The sequence below is a fragment of the Danio rerio genome, chromosome 8 (assembly GCF_052040795.2).
Source record: "Danio rerio strain M-AB ecotype USA chromosome 8, GRCz13ab, whole genome shotgun sequence".
NCBI classification, from domain to species: Eukaryota; Metazoa; Chordata; class Actinopteri; order Cypriniformes; family Danionidae; genus Danio; species Danio rerio.
Genome location: NC_141028.1, coordinates 14,404,009 through 14,424,450, shown reverse-complemented (window position 1 = coordinate 14,424,450; position 20,442 = coordinate 14,404,009). Strand labels below are relative to the sequence as shown.

Sequence of the window (20,442 nt, the reverse complement as noted above, 5' to 3'; positions counted from 1 at the left end):
TCTCGAGCGGGTGGACATATAACACGCAGAGAGGGTGGTCAAAAGATAGACCTTTAATTCAGGATTAAAATGGTAAATATTCTGCTTATAATACAAAAATTAAAACAAAACTCATTTAAATGATAACTGCTGCCAATGTTTCATTGAAATTAATCGAATCCAAAACAACAGTTTGTATTTACAATACATGTGTGTGTACTGTGTATATTATATTATATTATATTATATTATATTATATTATATTATATTATATTATATTATATTATATTATATTATATTATATTATATTATAATTATTATATTATATGATATTATGTTATATTAATTATATTATATTATATTATAATAATTATATTATAATGATTATATTATATTAATTTTATTATATTATATTATAATGATTATATTATATGATATTATGTTATATTAATTATATTATATTATATTATATTATAATAATTATATTAAATTAATTATATTATATTATATTATATTATATTATATTATATTATATTATATTATATTATATTATATTATATTATATTATATTATATTATATTTATACAAATACACATGCATACTCTAACAATAGGATGCTGACAACGGAGTTGAGGATCCACACGGCATTTATTTAACAGATGGCAAAACAGGGGCAAACAGAAGCATACGCGTAAGCCAAAATACGTAGTCAAACACAGCCGAACGGTCCGGACCGCGGTGGATACAATAAATAATACAAAAGGTCAAAAACAGGCTTCGTTAAGTTACAGACTAACAAGACTCAGCCATGTGTGTGAAAATGAGAGTTGTCTTTATAGTCCAGGTAATCATTGATTATGACTTTTAGCTGTGTGTGTGTGTATGTGTGTGTGTGTGTGTGTGTGTGTGTGTGTGTGTGTGTGTGTGTGTGTGTGTGTGTGTGTGTGTGTGTGTGTGTGTGTGTGAGTGTGAGTGAGTGTCCAGATTTTTGTCATATGTAGCGGGGGTTGACTGGTGCACAGCATCATGGTAGTTGTTGTTCATATGGTGGCAGATGTGTAGTGCTCCAGCAGTCTGTGTAAGCTAGATGACTCATGACCGTGACACATAAGTAAAATGCAAACATAAAACACAAATGTATATGTGTGTGTGTGTATATATATATATATATATATATATATATATATATATATATATATATATATATATATATATATATACATATATATTATAAATCTATTATTATTTTTCGATGTAAATATAAATAAACATTTTCTATACTTGCATGCTTGTATTTTTATATGCATAAAAAATATGCACAGTGCACACACATATTTTTGCAATAACATTTATTTTGGTTGTAAATCACAATTAGTATATTTGTATTCAAAATTGTATAATTTATATTTAATTGTTAACTATATATATATATATATATGTATATGTGTGTGTGTGTGTGTGTGTGTGTGTGTGTGTGTGTGTGTGTGTGTGTGTGTGTGTGTGTGTGTGTGTGTGTGTGTGTGTAAACTTATAAATATTTATATTTAAATATATTTAAATAATAATATAAAATACATATCTCACTGTTACAAGTGTGATATTGCGTTTTTACAACAGTTCAATGGCATAAGTGTGTATATAAAAAAGAAAATCTAATACAGAGTCTAAAAATCCTTTTTTATGAGGAACTCCTTTTTTCTGCTACTCATTCATATCTGCAGCTGACGTCAGAACAGAAGAAACCATTGTTCATTCACCAACATCACTTTAGAGCTAGTATTTGCATGATTCTCTAGCATAATATCTAAAGTGATGACAAAACAGATGATTTTAATCCCATTTTTAGATTATAAGGCTGAACGGCATGAAATGCCATCCGTCTATAGTGATTCCCAGTATTTCTCAAGGCAACACAAAGTAAAGCAAAGCAATTACTACCTGGTTACTGTTGTGTTTGCAATAGGGAAAAACTCTAAACACATGCAGTCTTCTTTCTTTCTGTTTACTGAACTAGTCTGCAGTATCAAAAACAGGAGACTCATTAGAAACAGAAGGCCCACCAAAAAGTCTCAAAGAAAGTCACTCTTTGGTTATACAAAGAGTGGCCAACACAAAATACATACATTCCTAATATTTGAGTCCCATCTCGCACTCAATACACTACAATTATGTGGTATAAATACAGCACCACAACATACAAAAGAGAGAGATCGACTTGGAAAGTCACCTACCAGTTTTATACGGATTTGATCAGCTGTTGTTTAAAATTGCACTGGATTTTGCCTCCTCTAAGGGCTTATTTCGCATTCTCTGTCGTCATCTTGTGAATGGGCAATGTCAACCGTCTTCGCTCAAAGACAGGCAAATGGCCGCCAACGCACTGTCTCTCAGAAATTATAAATATTTAAAATAGGCACTATCCTTATAAATAAACTGCGTAGTTGCAATCTAAAAAACCACACTCTTTACTAAAAAGCCTCAAAAATACATTATGTTGCCCAACAGCTGCAATATTTGTCAAACTGTAGTGTGCGTTGCTTGCCACTGTATGTAGGCAGAGTAATACACAAGGGTGAAGTGTGAAGAGACCAGACGAGTGCTGTTACTTGCAGAATACCGCACGGTTATCAGCCAATCAGATTCAAGAATCAGACAGAACTGTTGTATAAATTCATATATTTATCATATATTATATGATTTATCAGTGCAGATTATTTCAAGACAGAAAAAGTGTAAAAATCTTTCTGTTGTTGTCTAGTTTTTGTTGTTGTCTAGTTTCAAGTATTTTTTTGCTGCAATAAAATTGTCAACTTTTCAATTTTTAATCACAAATCACATTTCAGCCCCTCCCCTTGAACCACCTGACTCTATTTACTACAGTCACTCCTTTTTTATGTTATTTGTCAGTTAATGCAAACGAAATGTGTTGTGAAAGGCTTCACATAGGCTTTAAGACAATATCTCAGTGTCTGCACTGATGTTAATAATTGTTATAGCTTGTTTTTGTAAATATCTAATGGCTGCTGAACATCTGTTAGGCCCAGTATGATGCTTTTTAAGCAACACTTTCTGTTTGGCAGATACGGCCGCATGCAGCTAAAGTTTATTCACCTAAAGCTCTACCCAAACACGCGCTGCGGCCCACAACAGCTGAAGACCAGCAGCAAGCTACGATTAGACCTAGCAAAACTCCGCTGTATTGATTTTCTGTCCGGAGGGTGTCAGAGATCGGCCTACAAAGGGAATTCATTTGTAGGCAAGCGCATTAGTTTCCTGTCAAGCGCTTCTCCTCCTCCTTGTGAAAACTGGGTGGAATATTAAGAGCAGAACTTACTCGAATCTGGGGCTCCTGTTGAGATATTGATCCTAGGAAGTAGAGCCGAGTCCTTCAAGTCGGTCTGAGCTCAGAAAGAGACGTTATGTCTCGAACAGACCCGCCTTTGCAAAGAAGAAGATGTGCTTTCTCAATCGCAGTGTGTGAGAGCCGGTGCTAGACTTCTGGAGGCATACGGAAGTATTTGTTAGATCCCTAAATACCCCTTAGTGCCTTAATCTGTTCATTCGTTTTGAATTGAAACAGTCAGTAATGCAATAATAATAGGCTATACAAAATTTAATTAAGTCTTACTTTTTTGTCGACTCAATTTTGTCAAAAATGGACAAACTGTTGGGTTAATGGTACCACTATAGTTTAATTAACAATTCCACCATTTACAACTGGTTATTACCTGTCTATTACTAAGATATTAACTGTTTGTTAGCACTTATAAAGTATGATCTTATTGTGTACATTTTTGGTCGACTAACTTTTTGAGTCAAAAATAAAACAAATCCAATGATTGGGTTAATGTTAACACTTTAGTTTAACTAACAATTACACCATTTACTACGGGGTATTACCTGTCTATTATTAAGGTATTAACTGTTTGTTAACACTTATAAAGTATGATCTTACTTTACATCCTAAATCCTACCCAATATCTAAACCCAACTACTGCCATACTAACTATTCTTAGGCAGTTAGTTTCACATTTATTGAGCTAAAAGTCTTAGTTAAATGGTTGTTAATGTTTATAGTACAATCTTATAGTCAAATGTTTTTATCGACTCAATTTTTGTGTAAAAAAATTGACAAATCCAATGGTTGGGTTAATGTTAACAGTTTAGTTTAACTAACAATTACACCATTTACTACGGTGTATTACCTGTCTATTATTAGGATATTTACTGTTTGTTAGCACTTATAAAGTATGATCTTATAGTGTAACTTTTGGGTCGACTAACTTTTTGTGTCAAAAATAAACAAATCCAATGATTGGGTTAATGTTAACACTTTAGTTTAACTAACAATTACACCATTTACTACGGTGTATTACCTGTCTATTATTAAGATATTTACTGTTTGTTAGCACTTATAAAGTATGATCTTATTTTACATTCTAAATCCTACCCAATACCTAAACCCAACTACTGCCTTACTAACTATAGTTAGGCAGGAAATCAGTAATTTATTGAGCTCAAAGTCTTAGTTAAATGTTTGTTAATATTTAAAGTGCAATCTGTCATGACTGTGTATGAACACCAGATACCACTGTAGTTCGCCTGCAACTCCCTGCGAACTACAGTGGCGAAAGAACTACATATCCACACATTCCTTTGTGCTTACACCCGGTCTTTCATATAAACTGATTGCAATCACAGCTGTCTCTGTTTCCCCGTTGATTACCTGGACTATATATTAAACCATTCTACCTCTGTTTGTCAGTTCGTCGTTCGTCTTTATTGGTATGTTTGTTCCTGATTCCAGTCTGTATCCTGTTATTCTTGTTAAAGTCTAGTTTGAGTTTTATCTATTTGAGTTCCTAGTTTGTTTGTTTATTTTTTTATTTTGATTTTGGGATTTTTGTCACTGTCACTGCACAATGCATCAATTAAACTGCACTTGGATTCTACACCTGTTTTTGTTCCTGTTTTGATCACCCTAATGTGACACAATCTTATAGTCTAATGTTTTCGTCGACTCAATTATTGTGTAAAAAATGGACAAATCCAATGGTTGGTTTAATGTTAACAGTTTAGTTTAAGTAACAATTACACCATTTACTACTGGGTAATTACCTGACTATTATTAAGCAGCAAATTAGTCATTTATTGAGCTAAAAGTAGTAGTTAATGTAGTAGTAGTTAGTAGCGTGAATTGTACATTCAAATAAAGTGTGACCGGGTTAATTATTATTAAATTAAATTTAGGTTCCACTTTATATTGGGAAGTTATGTACGTAGAAAGGGAAGAATGACAAATGAAAAAGGGTAGTTATAAATGAAATGTAGTTATGAATGTCCTGTTACACATTTTTTTTTTACTTATACACACTATTCAGTAGGTTGTTACTGTACATGTGAGTTGTTAAACGGGTCTAACACATGTAAAAACTATGTACTGTACTTTACACATGTACACTTTATTGTCAAAGTACTTGTTTAAAATGAGCTGAAGGAACAGAACTCTCCACATTTTTGAGGGGACAAATGACTTGTTTTACGTTTAATACACTTAATCATTTTTTTCAATAGTGTAGTTACCAGACATCAAAAATGACCACTACAGTAACAAACTAAAGCATTAGCTGAAAATTTGTTTGAAACGTTTAACCCAACAATTGGGTTTATCAATATTTTTACCAAAAAATACAGGTGGAAACTAGCAGCTTTTCAGGTTTTTGAGGTCAGTGTATTGTTGTGTATGTCCATGTTATTAAATAACAGTGAATAAATTGCAGTTTATAGTTAGTTAATCATATTTAATTTGATCAGCAAATCTAAAATGAAAGCAGTGTTTTCAGGATTTATGGATGCCAAAAAACTAACCAAAAATCTCTTGCACAGCCCTAGTCAGAAACAAGGGGCTAAAAATTGAGAAAGTAAGCCCATTTCACACTTTGAAGTGCCCTTAACACATTAACACAAGTCTGTAAAAATAGTGTGTTAATAGGAGGGAGGTTTTTCACAGTTTTTTTTTTTTTAAACCCGTATTTTTAATTACTTTTCGAGATAAAAAAATACAGTTTATAAAGTAGTAAACGTGTTATAATGTAATGAAATTAAGTATTATTGATGCCATTGTTTTCCACAAACTGTATATTGTTACTGATTTTATTTTTTGATTACGGCAAAATGTGACATAGCATTAAACTGAAGTTAGACACAATAAGTAACAAATGTGCCCCATGTATATCAATAAGTAGCAAAACCTCCCATTCGGTGTACTTACTTTTTTACAGCAGTAGCAGAAACTGACATACTAGTTATATTCTTTTCAACTTGCAGTAATGAAGAACTGTAAACATTATTTTGTCATCCTATTTTATTTGATTAAGCTTTATTAAGCATTATTTGATTACTTGCATTTAAGTTTTTATCACATTATATTACAGGCATGTGAAACATCTACAATTTAATTATACAATCCAGGGAAATCTAGACAAGCAAATGAGAACATCCAGAAAAAGATTGCATTTTTATAAAGATGATATGCTATATCATAAAACTTCAATATATATTGCCAGGCTGTATTTACATGCTTGCTAAAGTATTTGTCTAATTTTTAGCATTTTTAGCCTTCAACCCTTACCTCAACAGTTCTATGTTTGAGTTCTCATTTACATCTGTAGCATAAATTATTGCATTATTATAATGTTTTTTATTGAGAACTTATTGAGAAAAAAATTACAACACAACATTTTCGTTAAAAAATATTGTACAATATTTAACATGAAATAATAAACAAATACAACAAAACTAATTAATTGAATTCTATCATTTTTCTTCAGCTTAGGTTCTTATTAATCAGGGGTCACCACAGTGTAATGAACCGCCAACTATTCCAGCATATGTTTTACATAGCAGATGCCCTTACAGCCACAACACAGTTTTGGGAAACACCCATGCACTCTCTTGTTTACAGACAAACTCATACACTATGGCCAGTTTAGTTTATTCAGTTCACCTATAGCACATGTCTTTGGACTGTGGGGGAAACCAGAGCACCCAGAGGAAACCTACACGAACACGGGGAGAACATGCAAACTCCACACAGAAATGCCAACTGGCCCAGCCAGAACTCGAACCAGCGACCATCTTGCTATGAGGCGACAGTGCCACTGTGCCACCTAGAACATTCATTCATTCATTTTTCTTCAGCTTAGTCCCATTATTTATCAGTGGTCATCACAGCGGAATGAACCGCCAACTTATCCATCATATGCAGGGGATGCCCATCCAGCCACAACCCAGCACTGAGAAATGTCCAGAACATTTTACATTCAAAAATATAACATTTTACGATATTCAACATGAAATAATAAACAAAAACAAAACAAATAATAACAGATAAAAAAACACAGCATTGAGTAATCAATGCATTTCTATTGAAGCTTTTTCTTAACAAAATGAAAATTAAATTTCAAATGCCTGAAAACATTAAATAGTGCATCAAACTCTCAAAACAACTACCCAAATGATGAATCTGATGCCCAAACTATCAAATAACAAATCAACATTCATAGTCTATTTCTAGTCACTCACTATTTTAGAGGTCGCCACAGTGGAATGAACCGCCAACCATTTCAGCATATGTTTTACTCAGTGGATGCCCTTCTAGGCACAACCCAGTATTAGAAAACACCCATAGTGTGCATTCACACACACACACGCACACACACACATACACTACGGACAATTTAGTTTATTTAATTCACCTATAGTGCATGTCTTTGGACTACGGGCGAAACCAGAGCACCTGGAAGCAACCCACACAAACACAGGGAGAACATGCAAACTCCACACAGAACTTGTCTTGATTGCTGGTGAACTACACACTAGTAAAGAACCACAAATCCCTACATTCTGCGATGCACATACCGGCTTCCACTTCCTCTGATCACGCACTCACAGCTGTAACCCGTTTTCTAGAATTGTTTGGACTACAAAAATACCCTGCATACTTTTCATAGTTTGTGATGGAGTCTAAAATGTATGGTCATGAATATATGGTGATGTGTGTATCTGAGCTTTACCTTAGTTTTATTTGTTTTTTGTTTGTTTACCTAATACTTTTTTTTGGATTGCCGCGTCGTTCTTGTATTACGGCTGTTTTGATCACAATCTTGGATTCTTGTTTTGTTTTGTTTTTGATCTTCTTGTATTTTTTTAAGGTCTCATTAAACTGCACATGGACCTTACCTTTTGTCTTCGCCTCGTGCGCATCACATCACACAACTGGTTCAAACAGGTCAGCACCAGTGGTGTAGTGCTTAGTGCGTTGACACATGCACTTTGGTGCTCACGGCGACCCGAGTTTGACTCCCGCCTCGAGGTCCTATGCTGATCCTTCCTCTCTCTCTGCTCCCCATACTTTCCTGTCAATAATCTCTATTGTTTTATACATTAAAGGTAAAAAAATTTTTTTTAAAAATGCTCAAACAGACACCATAAAAAATAAATCGATCAATGAATCAATTTTGTTAGGAAAAAACTTCCATACATTGCTTCCAAAGGAAAAATTTAGCCGCAGGTAACACAGCATACCGTCCTAGTACCGTATTTCCAATGTTATAGAAGTAAGTCCTTTTTAAATGTCTCAAAATAAATGTGAAATTATTGCGAATAATATCAAAATGTTCAAGCCTACAGTAACCTAATTGAATTGTTTTTTTTACAGGCATGAAACGAATCCATGCACTTACTATTCAAGCCAACTACGAGCTGCGGATTGACCTGGAGGACTTCGAGAACAGCACCTCCTTTGCGCAGTACGGCTCTTTTGGAGTGGGTTTGTTCTCAGTTGACCCAGACGAGGATGGTTACCCACTGAGCATCGCTGACTACTCCGGCACCGCAGGTATGAATCACACTGTTCTGCCTTTGAGCAAGAGATGGCGAGCTCGCCTGCGGTGCGCAGCCAAAAACTATTACAGTTATTGCAAAGGCAGAGGTCTCGCGGAAAGCCAGAGGTCAGAGTGTGGCGTTTTTTTAAAGCTCTCTGCTCGTAAGACTTTGCTGCACAACTGCAATTCAGTCGTGGTACCGCATTGATGTCTTGAGCCAAAGTTCATGTCAGGTTTAATGGCGAGCCGCAGGTAAACGCTGGTAAAAGCTCTTGGGCTGATATGTAGTTTCGTCCAGACAGACTTTGGACAGATTACTCTGACCAAAACGCCCACTTTAGAGCATAAGAGACAATCCAGCTGACACCTAAAGTGTCTAGTTTTATTAAAAAAGAATGAAAAAAACTTAATAAAATGTGTTGGTTAAAGATGTAAGGGTCCTATTTTGGTGGCTACTTTAAGTTTACAAAAGGGATTTTCTATTTATATGTACAAGACAATAGCTGCATCCCAAATGGCACACTATGCAAAATGCACTATGTACTTATGCACTGTTACGTAGCAGATGCACCTCGCTACGCACAGAAGGTTAAGAATGACCGCTGTTAAAAGAGGTCACCTGGAGTCCCCGTCTCTGTTTCCCAAGCACTCACACACACTGGCCAAGTTTTCAAAAGGGATAACAGATTTATTAAACAAATATTTCGGTGTCAGAATTAGGGAACAAAAAGGCCAAAACAAGGTAAGCTGCCAAATATTAAACTTCTTACCTAAACCGAAAATAAAGTTCCGTAAATAAAACATACAATTCTACCCTCCATAACTATCGATTAAACATGAGAAAACGGGACAAAAGAAAAAGGGCCTTCCCTTTGATCATTCAGCAGAAAGTACAAAATTAGCCGCAGCTAACACAGCATACCTTCCTAGTACCGTATTTAACAGAGTATCTCACCAGATGACTTTGAAACAGAGTTGTAGAAAGTAATTAAACCATCAGCCACCGCTAATCCAGGTTACCGTCCTATTACCGTAATTAACAGAGTATCTCAAAGGATTACTTTGGAAAAAGGTTTCAGACAGAAAGAGATCACTGCCACACAGAGAACTCAGAGCGATCTGCTCACACACACACACACACACAACAGCGAGGGGAAACAGGAAGAGAACTCGACGAGCAGCATCAACAGCATGCTTTTATAACTGGCACCGCCTCTCTCAAAGCTGCACCTGATCTCCGCTCATGTGGAGAGAGAGAAAGAGACAGAAAATAGAGGATACAACACACACAGGAACAATACACACTAGCATTGTCAAAATAATGTTACTCAATATGTAACATGCACTTACACACTCAACAGCATAGTACATGAATGTAGTGTCGTCCCAAATAGAACACTAATGTTTTTTTTGTACTAAGCGAAAATTTAAACTGTTTCCCTAATGATGTTTGACGGTTGCCAAATTAGTGAAATAAGTGACCAAACTACCAAATAACAGCTGCCATGAGTATAACCGCATTCACCATCAGACCATCAAACAAAACTATACATTTGTTACATGGATATTTAAATGTATGTATAAATTGCCTTATATACGGATAGAATTTATATCTAAATATAAATAAACATCAATTATAGTTAATTAGTTAGTTAGATAGCAACTTTAAGTGTTAAAAGCAAGTACATGTTATGCACAGAGAGGAAATCCGAAACTTACTGGCCTGAGTTGCACCCCAGCAAAAACAAAAAGCTCAGCCTAGAATAGAAACTATCATGAGAATCACAAGACTAATTTAAAGTTTCCTGGCCTGTTGTCAGCGGTGTTCAGATATATTCCTGCGGCACGCAAAGCAACGGGGGCTGCAGGTTATCTTGAGCGCCGAGGCGAAGTGATGAGCAATTCTCAATGCTTCACCTGCGCTGTCGCCGGGGCCTCTTTTTAACGTTAATTGGGTCCCGCTCTCCATTATTCTCAGGTGTTTTTCCCTGAGCGCTGCCCTCCTCGCTGGGGCCGGACACGGGCCTGACCTTCGCTGTATGCCGGAAAGGGCAGGGATAATGAAGCCGTACAGTACATCTATGGCATTCCAATAAAGCAGGCACCCGGCTTATTACGGGAGACGTAAACAAACAGTCCTATTAACATAAATCAAGAGGAGAATACAGCATCCACGCGTCTAATTAGCCAGGCTGTCTTAAACATCCCGCTGGAGGAGTCATGCCACATTGATTCCCAATCTTATCAATTGCGTCTTGTTTGGACTCTTAAGCCGCTTTCTCCATTAAAATGCATGCATGGTCGTTTAATGCATTAACATGTACATGAATGGTAGCTTGGACTGACCACAAGCATTAAATCGCATTGTGATTTTCATCTGATCTGTGCTTGCTTAAGTGTGAAACTTAGGCTCAATCCCAATTCTTATTTGTACCTCCTCCCCTTTTCCTCAGCCCCTAAAACCGAGTGTGAAGGGGAAGGGTTTTAAAATTTACCTCTAAGAAATGGGACAGCACTACAACACCTGCACATGTTATCGCGATCTCATGCTTCATATGACATCGTGACTGCTGGAGTTTTTCCAGTTGTGTTATTTTTTGGTATTTATCTACAAGAAATCACTGAAGGCAACGATATCATGTTATCATGACGATCTAACGTGGCAATATGATCGTAACTGTACTGCGCATTTACTCCGTGGCCATATTCATCTATGTAAACACACCAAAAGCAACATTAACATTATAGCAGACACTGTAAAAACCTCATTTCCAGCCACTAGACATTTCTGACAGGGTTTTTCAGTGTCATTGAGTGTTAGAATGTTGTGGGACTACTAAACAGGAGTTCACATTTAGATATGCTTAGCATTTATAGCAGGTTTGGCATGCTGTCCCGGGAGAGAACCCTGAGCTCGGAGATATTTGAGTCAATAAGCATATCAGAGGATCCGAGATCAGGAAGGTCTCGATAGTTCCCCCTTTTGAAAGGGGAGAAAAAGGAGGAGATGGGGTGGAAGGGGGGATTCTTCCGGAATGAAGATAGGAAAAAAGGTTAGAAAGTGATCCATTTATAGTAGGCTAGGATCACTCGAATTGGATTATTACTGATTACAAAAGAGTGGCCAGCTGGGCTCAATCATATCACGTGCTCCTCTCGAAATTAGTTTATGAAACTTCACTTATTATTAGGGATTATAGATAGCAAAATTTAGCGTTTTTATTTTAGTAGTATTTTTTAAAAGCATGACAGTAAAAAATGAGCTCGGTTATAAATATATTAAAACATGTGCTTGTTTGTTGTCAAAATTTGCAATAATGACAAAAAATCATCCTGAAAATGCATCTCCTTACTTCCGGATGCAGCTATGCTGCCCTTGTGGCTGGTGTATTCTGGAAATTTTTCTTACCCCTTGGTTTTGAGTGTGAATGAGTGCGGATGGATGGTTCCCAGTGATAGGTTGCAGCTGGAAGGGCATCCGCTGCGTAAAACTTATGCTGGATAAGTTGGCGGATCATTCCGCTGTGGCGACCCCAGAAAAATAAAGAGACTAAGCCAAAAAGAAAAAAGAATGAATGAATGAATGAAAAGGAAGTAAAACAGATGTTTTAATGCAGTTGGAATAGAGACAAAAAAAAGGTTTCTTCTAAAACTTTGCTTTAGTTAATGTGACTTGTTTGTATTTCTTTTTATTGCTTTTTGTTGTAGTTTGTTATATACTGTATTAATTAATTTGATGATTTAAAGGGAAAGCACGAACAAAAATAGCAATGAAAATTCTGACCTGAACACAAAAGATTATATTTTGAAAAACACTGGAAAGCGGTAACCATTGACTTTTGTAGTATTTTTTTTTTACAGATGAAATTTTGTGGAGAAGTTTGTTTGGATCTAGTTTGTTATATATTGATTAATTTGATTATCTAAAAGGATAGTGCACCCAAAAATGAAAATTCTAGTGTTAATTTCCTCAATCGAGACCTCCAAACTATGTTTTTTTGAACACAAAAGAAGATATTTTGAAAAATGCTAGAAACCGGTAACCATTCCATAGTATTGAATTTATCTACTATGGATGACATCTATTAATTATAATATCCACGTTAGTCAGATATATTAATTTAAACTAAAATAAATACAAAAAAGTTTGATTCACAATCTGTAACGATGAGAATCAATATTGTATCGACATAAATAATTTCTAATCTCATCTACACAGATTGTTCTGGTCAAAAACACACCCTTTTTAAAAAGCATTAACATGTACATTAATGGTAGGTTAGACTGACTGTAAACATTAAATCAGATTTCTGATCTGTTCTAACTCAGAAAAAGTGTTTTTTGCTGCTTGTTCACCTACTTATTTAAAGTGAATCAAAAGAACTTAATTCTTGCGTTTTTGGGGGACAACTTAAATGTTTTATGTCCAATCCACTTAAATTTGTAAAAACTATTAAGTTAACTTAATTCATTTGTGTTTGGACAACATGAAGGACTTTTGTGGAACTCAGCATTTTTTTACAGTGTATAATGTTTTGAATAAAATGAAGTTGAAATAAAGTGAAATCAAATGGAGCTGGAAAACAACGAAACAAACACAACAACAACGTTTGCAGGCCTGCACTGGGGCTCCTGGAGGGCAGCGATGTGAAATGTCCTTGACACCTTTAATAATGGTTTGTCAGACAAATAGCAAGTCCCTTCTCTGAGTCCAACAGTCACAGAAATTAGAAAAGAGAAATTCTGACACAAGGTCAATGGTAAAAGGCACACTGTGGTCATAAAATCAAGTGTGAAAACAATTGGATGTGGCAGGCAGCCTAGAGTTCAAACCTCACATCGCACTTTCTCTGACAACAAAGCATCCCTTTCTCTCATATTAACAAGTGAAAGTTCACTGATATATGTACTATATTACTATATACTGAGTTTAAAAGTAAATAACTCAATTTAAGGCAAAGGTGGTTACAGAAATATTTCAAATTTTATATTCTTATAAGGGTGATATGGTGGTTCAGTGGTTAGCACTGTAGCCTCACAGCAAGAAGGTCGCTGGTTTGAGTCCCAGGAGGGCCAGTTGGCATTTCTGTGTGGAGTTTGCATGCTCTCCTCATGTGGGTTTCCTTCGGGTTTTCCGGTTTGCCCACACATTCCAAAGACATGCGCGATAGGTGAATTGAATAAACTAAATTGTAGTAGTCTATGTGTGTGCATGTGAGAGTGTATGGGTGTTTCCCAGTACTGGGTGGCGGCTGGAAGGGCATCTGCTGCGTAAAGCACATGCTGGATAAGTTGGCAGTTCATTCCGCTGTGGCGACCCCTGATATATTGACCCCTGAATATTACTATCTTGTTCATGGAATTCTGGTATAGGACCACCAAATAAAATAACTTAAAAGCACACAGTTTCTCTTCTTTTTTTTTAAATAATGTGCTTGACTAAAATGTGTTTTAGTAATATTCTGCAAACTACTTATGAAATTTTAAAAAAGAAAAATTTAAAATAAGAATGCTGCCAATTGGAGCATTTTTGCTGTTGCTGTTGCTTAATGCTTTCACATCTGTAGTTTGGTTCATATGGTCCAGACCAAGGGCAACGCATGATACACTGTAGCATTTTCTGCCATCTTTGGGTCCTTTTCACACCACACTGATTGCTTTGATCTGAACCAGTTGAAAATAACCAAAATGCAGTCAAGTGACAAAACCCACATCACTCATTGGCCAGATGTTATTGAACGTATTTCCTAAGCTGCTTTTCGATTGGTCAGAATTCATGTACGAGAAAATGCCAATGGAACTCCCACAAGTAAACAAACTGTCAGACACAAAATGTTGCTTTTGACTATGGAGGGACGACTGCGTTGGCTGATTGTATCACTGGTCATAGTATACTATATAGTTTGAATGCATCACAATAGACAAACTACAATTTGAGAATGAAAATGGCTGGAAAGCAATGTTTTAATGCATTGCAAACGGCAAAGACGCACGTCACTTCAGGAGGAGGCATAAATTAATTTTGCTAAACTGCGACACTGTCATCTTCTGGAAATATTACCAATGATCCATCAGGTGATGTTTTTTCCTTCCACTCTCTGTTGGTCACCAAATATTTTTCCTCCACATTAGAGGTCCACATTAGATTTCTGCGGCGCGGGAATAAATTTCCGAATAAATCGTGGGAGCGGTCGGTAACGGGTTTAATTTGGGACGGGAGCGGCCTGTCTAGCAATATCGCTCCCGACTCCCGAGCGACCACGCGTATGTATGTGTGTAAATGAAATAGCGCGATGTTGTGTTTAGCTTGTTTGTTGCTGTGTGTGTGTATGTGTGCGCACGCCCGAATGAGAGGTGTGTGTGTGTGCGCGCGCGAATGAGAGAGAGAGAGAGAGAGAGCTTTGCTTGTGTGTGTGCTTGGTGCTTATGTGTGTGTGTTAGTGCGCGCGCGCGAATAAGAGAGAGAGAGAGAGCTTTGTCTGTGTGTGTGTGCTTGGTGCTGTGAGTGTGTGTGTTTATACAGACAGCTTGTTATAGGCTGTCTGGACTGTAAAGTTGGGTGATTTTCGGTTTTGTTCTCCACCCCGCTCTTTAGCGGAATCGGGCGCGGCGGGTAGAAAACGGGGCGGGTCGGGCAGCGGGACAACAAATGCTTAATATAGGCAGGAGCGGTCGGGTTTGGGCTAAAACCTGGCGGGTGCGGGCGGGAGCGGGATTCAAAATTTAGTCCCGCGCAGATTTCTACTCCACATTCCATAATGCACAGTGCATCAACCTATGGCAGCTGAAGTTAGTCTACAAAGGTGCAGTACTTTTTGCGGTTGGGTCTGTTTTAGTTCGGATGATACTCACCACAAACGAACGGCTCCAGGGTTTGTTTGAAAGCTTTTTTGGTCCGCTTTTGATGCTCACTCGAGTGCGATTGCTACATTCACACCTGCCTAAACGAACCGCACCAAGCGAACTGTGTGAAAGCCCCCTTAGAAGTCTTATTGCAGAGCAACACAAACAGCATGCAAAAGTATAAATCCCCGGCAATGCACAAGGCATGCGCCGTGGGTCACACCGATCATTCTAAGCAGAAGTATAAACCAGCCCTAATAAGGGAGAAATTGCCATTAATGGGTGGGGCTTTCCCCCCTCTTATGTAGAAACACTGTCAATCAGTGTTATGAAGTGTATGTGGAGATTATAAAAAATAGAATGACTTAGTTTTTACCATTAGAGGCTGGCTATATTCACACACCCCTGTCACCCAACTCTATTTAAACATATTTTTAGTTTAAATTGCAAGATGTTGAAGGTGTTTGCATAATAGGCCCCCTTTAAAACTTGAGTCGTGAAAATTGAGTAATGTGAAAGTGTACAGGCTTTAGCTAGATAAACAGATCGAAGGACAGAAAAGAATTAGACTAAACCTTTGAAGACAGTTGTTCGGCAGACATCTAAAGCTGAGCTGTTGTCTGAAAGTGTTTTAGCGACTGTGCCCTGATGTTGATGTACCGATTTGAGCTGACATTATTTCAATATGACACTGCATCCCTGTGGAGATTTTGATGAGCCATACCCCCAGAATCCTCAGTTTTTCATAAATTACTCTGATTTTTTTTTGGCAACCGAGATAAAAACACAAGATCTTTCGGTGTAAAAGTGTGTCCTTGTGTGCTAGAATCCTCATATCATAACGCACGAGCATGCTGTCTTTAATGCTCTCGCTTTAATGAAGGGCCTTTACGATAGCGCAGAGAAAGAGCGCTCAGCCACAGCAGGGAACTCTGGGAAGATATAATTACCTGAGATGAGTTTTTACACCCATGATGCCCTGATCTCTGTAAACACTTTGAGTACTAATACAGTGGCAACTTCAAAGCGCGCTAATGACAGTTTTGCAAGCGCACAGAAATGTTTTCACTACCATTAGGGAGGCCAGAGTAAGAAGTGAAATTGCGTGCGAGCGTTTGATTATTTTGTAACAATGCTTGTCCAAGTAGAGGAGTGAATAATTTCTCTCTGATGTTGCAGTGTTTTCCGCCATTAATGCGATTATGTATTCAGGCGCATACCTAATAACTCGTATCGGCCTCCTGAGTGGGTCTGTCTCAAGACATTTCAGAAGAGTCTGCGATGCACCTTTATGCTGACACACGCTTCACACCCCCTCAGGTGCACTAACTGTGAGCAATCTGCAATTTACTGCAATGATTAATCATCACGTTCTAGCAAATGAGTGTTTTTTTTTTCTTCTAGCACTATTTGTGATGATTGGGTACTCTTTGAAATGTAACACTTTGTGAATATTACAGCATACTTGTACATTTCTCAAGCAGTTTTTTTAAGATTTGTTTATATAGAGAGCAAAGCAGATGAAAGAATAATCGCAAATACAGCTAAGCTGGTTAGCTACAGTACTCTCCAGAGCTTAATAGGATGGGCTGTTTTTTGGATTTTTGGGCATAACCTGTTTTGAATTGACCATGTTCATTGCAAAATGAGTGCGAAATTTTTGTATGGTAAAAAATAAATACAATCTCACGTTGTGTCAGTCACATTTAGAAAGTGCCGTTATGCATTTTTTTTTTTCCATTTTTTGATCCATATAAAACATTTTCAGAGGTTCTTTTGACCATTTAGAACCACCGTACAATCAAAAGCCAAACTCTAGAATGGTGTCTGACAAATTTATCCACTGCATCCTCGCATCACAGAGTACTTTATGACTAATAAATTATGGAATATACAAAGATTGTGCCGGATATTTAAAGAATCACTGCTGTAACCTATGTTGGTTTTAATCCCTGGTGCCTTTTCCATGCCTCTGTTTAGTGTGTGTGTGTTCCTTGTAGTATTACTTACATTTTAGCTACCATATGTCCCCACATGGATAGCAATACAGGTTTTTTTCTCTTGTATCCGATTGGTGTGTGTGTGTGTGTGTGTGTGTGTGTGTGTGTGTGTGTGTGTGTGTGTGTGTGTGTGTGTGTGTGTGTGTGTGTGTGCTTTGTATTACTTACATTGTAGTTACCATATGTTCCCACATGTGTTGCAATACAGGTTCTTTCCCTTTTCTCCGATTGGTGTGTATATATCTTGTATTCCTTACATTGTAGTCACCATCCCTTGCCTCCGATTAGTGTGTGTGTTCTTTGTATTACATTGTAGTTACCATATGTCCCCACGTGTATATCAATACCGGTTTATTCCCTTGTCTCTAATGTGTGTGTGTGTGTGTGTGTGTGTGTGTGTGTGTGTGTGTGTGTGTGTGTGTTTTCCTTGCATTCTTTAAATTGTTACCATATGTACCCACAAATTTAGTAATAGCAATTCTTTTCCTTGTCTCTGATTGGTGTGTGTGTGTGTGTGTGTGTGTGTGTGTGTGTGTACGTGTACCTTGTATTCCTTACATTGTAGTTACCATATGTCCCCACATGTATAGCAGTGCCAGTTATTTCCCATGCCTCTGTAGGAGTTGGAGTGTGTGTGTGTGTGTGTGTGTGTGTGTGTGTGTGTGTGTGTGTGTGTGTGTGTGTGTGTGTGTGTGTGTGAGTGTGTGTGTGTGTGTGTGTGTGTGTGTGTGTGTGTGTGTGTGTGTGTGTGTGTGTGTGTGTGTGTGCGCGTGCGCATGCGTGTATGTGTGTGTAGCTTTTACTCCTTAAATTGTTTTACCATATGTCCCCAAAAGTATAGCAATACCAGTTTGGCTCATAAATCACAGATTAAAGTGTTTTTAAAATGCAAAAGTGAGTATCTCTCACTTTTGAGAGATACAAAATTCAGTTCAATCAACACAATATTTGATCTTTCTTTTTCTTTTTTAAAGAGAGGCGAACACAAGCGTCACATGAAGCTTCTGTTTACATATTTTATGTTTTGTTTCCCATAATGCATTCATTACTGCATGTCAGACTTGGTGTAAAATGTTTCTGTACATGACTAATTTCTTTTGAATAATGAATATAAAAAACACATTGGAGTTGTGCGAAGACCTTTACTGTTGATTTTTTATTTGGAATATGACGCATTCTACCATCTGCAATTAGCTCAAATCAACATGGCTCACTGAATCATCTAAACCAGCTTTGACTGTAAATGAGTAGTTTGAGTCCTTTCTTAAAGGGAGGTATAAGATGACAGCACTTACACTGAAAGGAGAGCCAGTGAACAGCTGTGGAGGAAAACAATATACTGTAGGAGCTGGCTTTGCAGGTCTATAGAAGGTCTAAAATGTATGGTTTTAACCTGGCTTTATCTTGCTATATTGAGAATACAGCTAGAACAGGTGCAATATTCTAAAACTTCTCCACCTTTGGCTGGTTTTAAATTAACAGTAATCACCCATTTGTATTCCAAACTTGTATTACTTCAAAGGAAATTAAGAAATTAAGAAATGATATTTTAAAGATGGACACCAAAAATGTTAGTTTGGAAAGGTGGCTCAGTGGTTAGCACTGTTGCCTCACAGCAAGAAGGTCACTGGTTCGAATCCCCGCTGAGCCAGTTGGCATTTCTGTGTGGAGTTGGCATGCTCTCATCATGTTAATTTGGGTTTCCTCTGGGTTTTCCAGTTTACCCCACAGTCCAAAGACATGCGCTATAAATGAATGGTATCACAAAATTGGCCGTAGTGTATCAGTGTGAATGAGATAATGGGTATTTCCCAGTACTGGGTTGTGGCTGGAAGGGCATCCGCTGTGTAAAACATATGGAAGAGGCGGCGTTTCATTCGATCCCTGATGAATAACGTCCTATTCGCATGGGGCATCAGTGTCAACTCTTCCCATTCACTTTGAATGTCAGGCAATGCTTAACTGCATTGTGGATCCGTCTGATTCCTCCTGATTGCAACAGAGAAATAATGTAGACTGTAACACTGTAAGAAGATATCTCTGTAGATGGATGCTATTTCATGTCATGTTCAGCCTTATAATCTTAAAGTGAACAAAATCAGGTCTTTTGTAATCACTTTAGAGATTAGACTATAGAGAATCATTCAAACACTTGCTCTAAAGTGACGTTGGTGAAATAGTAACAGCTTCTGCTGTTTTGATGTCAGCTACAGATGTGAATAAATGGCAGAAGAAAGTAGTTCCTAATAAAAAGGGGGTTTTAGACTCTCTGTGTTTGATTTTCTTATTTATATACACGATTGTGCCGTCGAACTGTTGTATAAACGCAATATCACACTCGTACTAGTGCGATATGGCTGTAAATCAGCACTGGTGGGAGGCGAAGGCACGCCTCCCACCAGTGCTGATTTACAGCCATATCGCACTGCTACTTGTTTGATATATATATATAGGCGAGCCAGTGGGCAGTAGGTAGTGCTGTCTCCTAACAGCAAAAAGGTCGCTGGTTTGAACCTCGGCTCAGTTGGTGTTTCTGTGTGGAGTTTGCATGTTCTCCCTGCCTTCGCGTGGGTTTCCTCTGGGTGCTCCGGTTTTCCCCACAGTCCAAAGACATGTGGTACAGGTGAATTGGGTATGCTAAATTGTCCGTAGTGTATGAGTGTGTGTGTGAATGTGTGTGTGGATGTTTCCCAGAGATGGGTTGCAGCTGGAAGGGCATCCACTGCGTAAAAAAC

At 37.3% G+C, this 20,442-nt stretch overlaps 2 protein-coding genes across 28 annotated transcripts in view; one reads left to right on the top strand and one right to left on the bottom strand.

Annotated features, from left to right (window-relative positions):
• Positions 1-20,442, bottom strand: part of LOC147842591 (uncharacterized) — a 496,599-nt gene that overhangs the window by 181,293 nt on the left and 294,864 nt on the right. The gene's annotated exons all lie outside the window — the stretch shown is intronic.
• fibcd1a (fibrinogen C domain containing 1a) overlaps positions 1-20,442 on the top strand; it is a 384,824-nt gene that overhangs the window by 348,091 nt on the left and 16,291 nt on the right. For all 26 annotated transcript variants that reach the window (XR_015497641.1, XR_015497639.1, XR_015497642.1 and 23 more), the window contains one exon: positions 8,699-8,878. Coding sequence is in view for 22 of the 26 variants with exons in the window: in XM_087264419.1 (XP_087120545.1) it covers positions 8,699-8,878 (180 nt within the window). In the remaining 4 variants the exon portion in view is untranslated. The remainder of the gene's footprint in view (positions 1-8,698; positions 8,879-20,442) is intronic.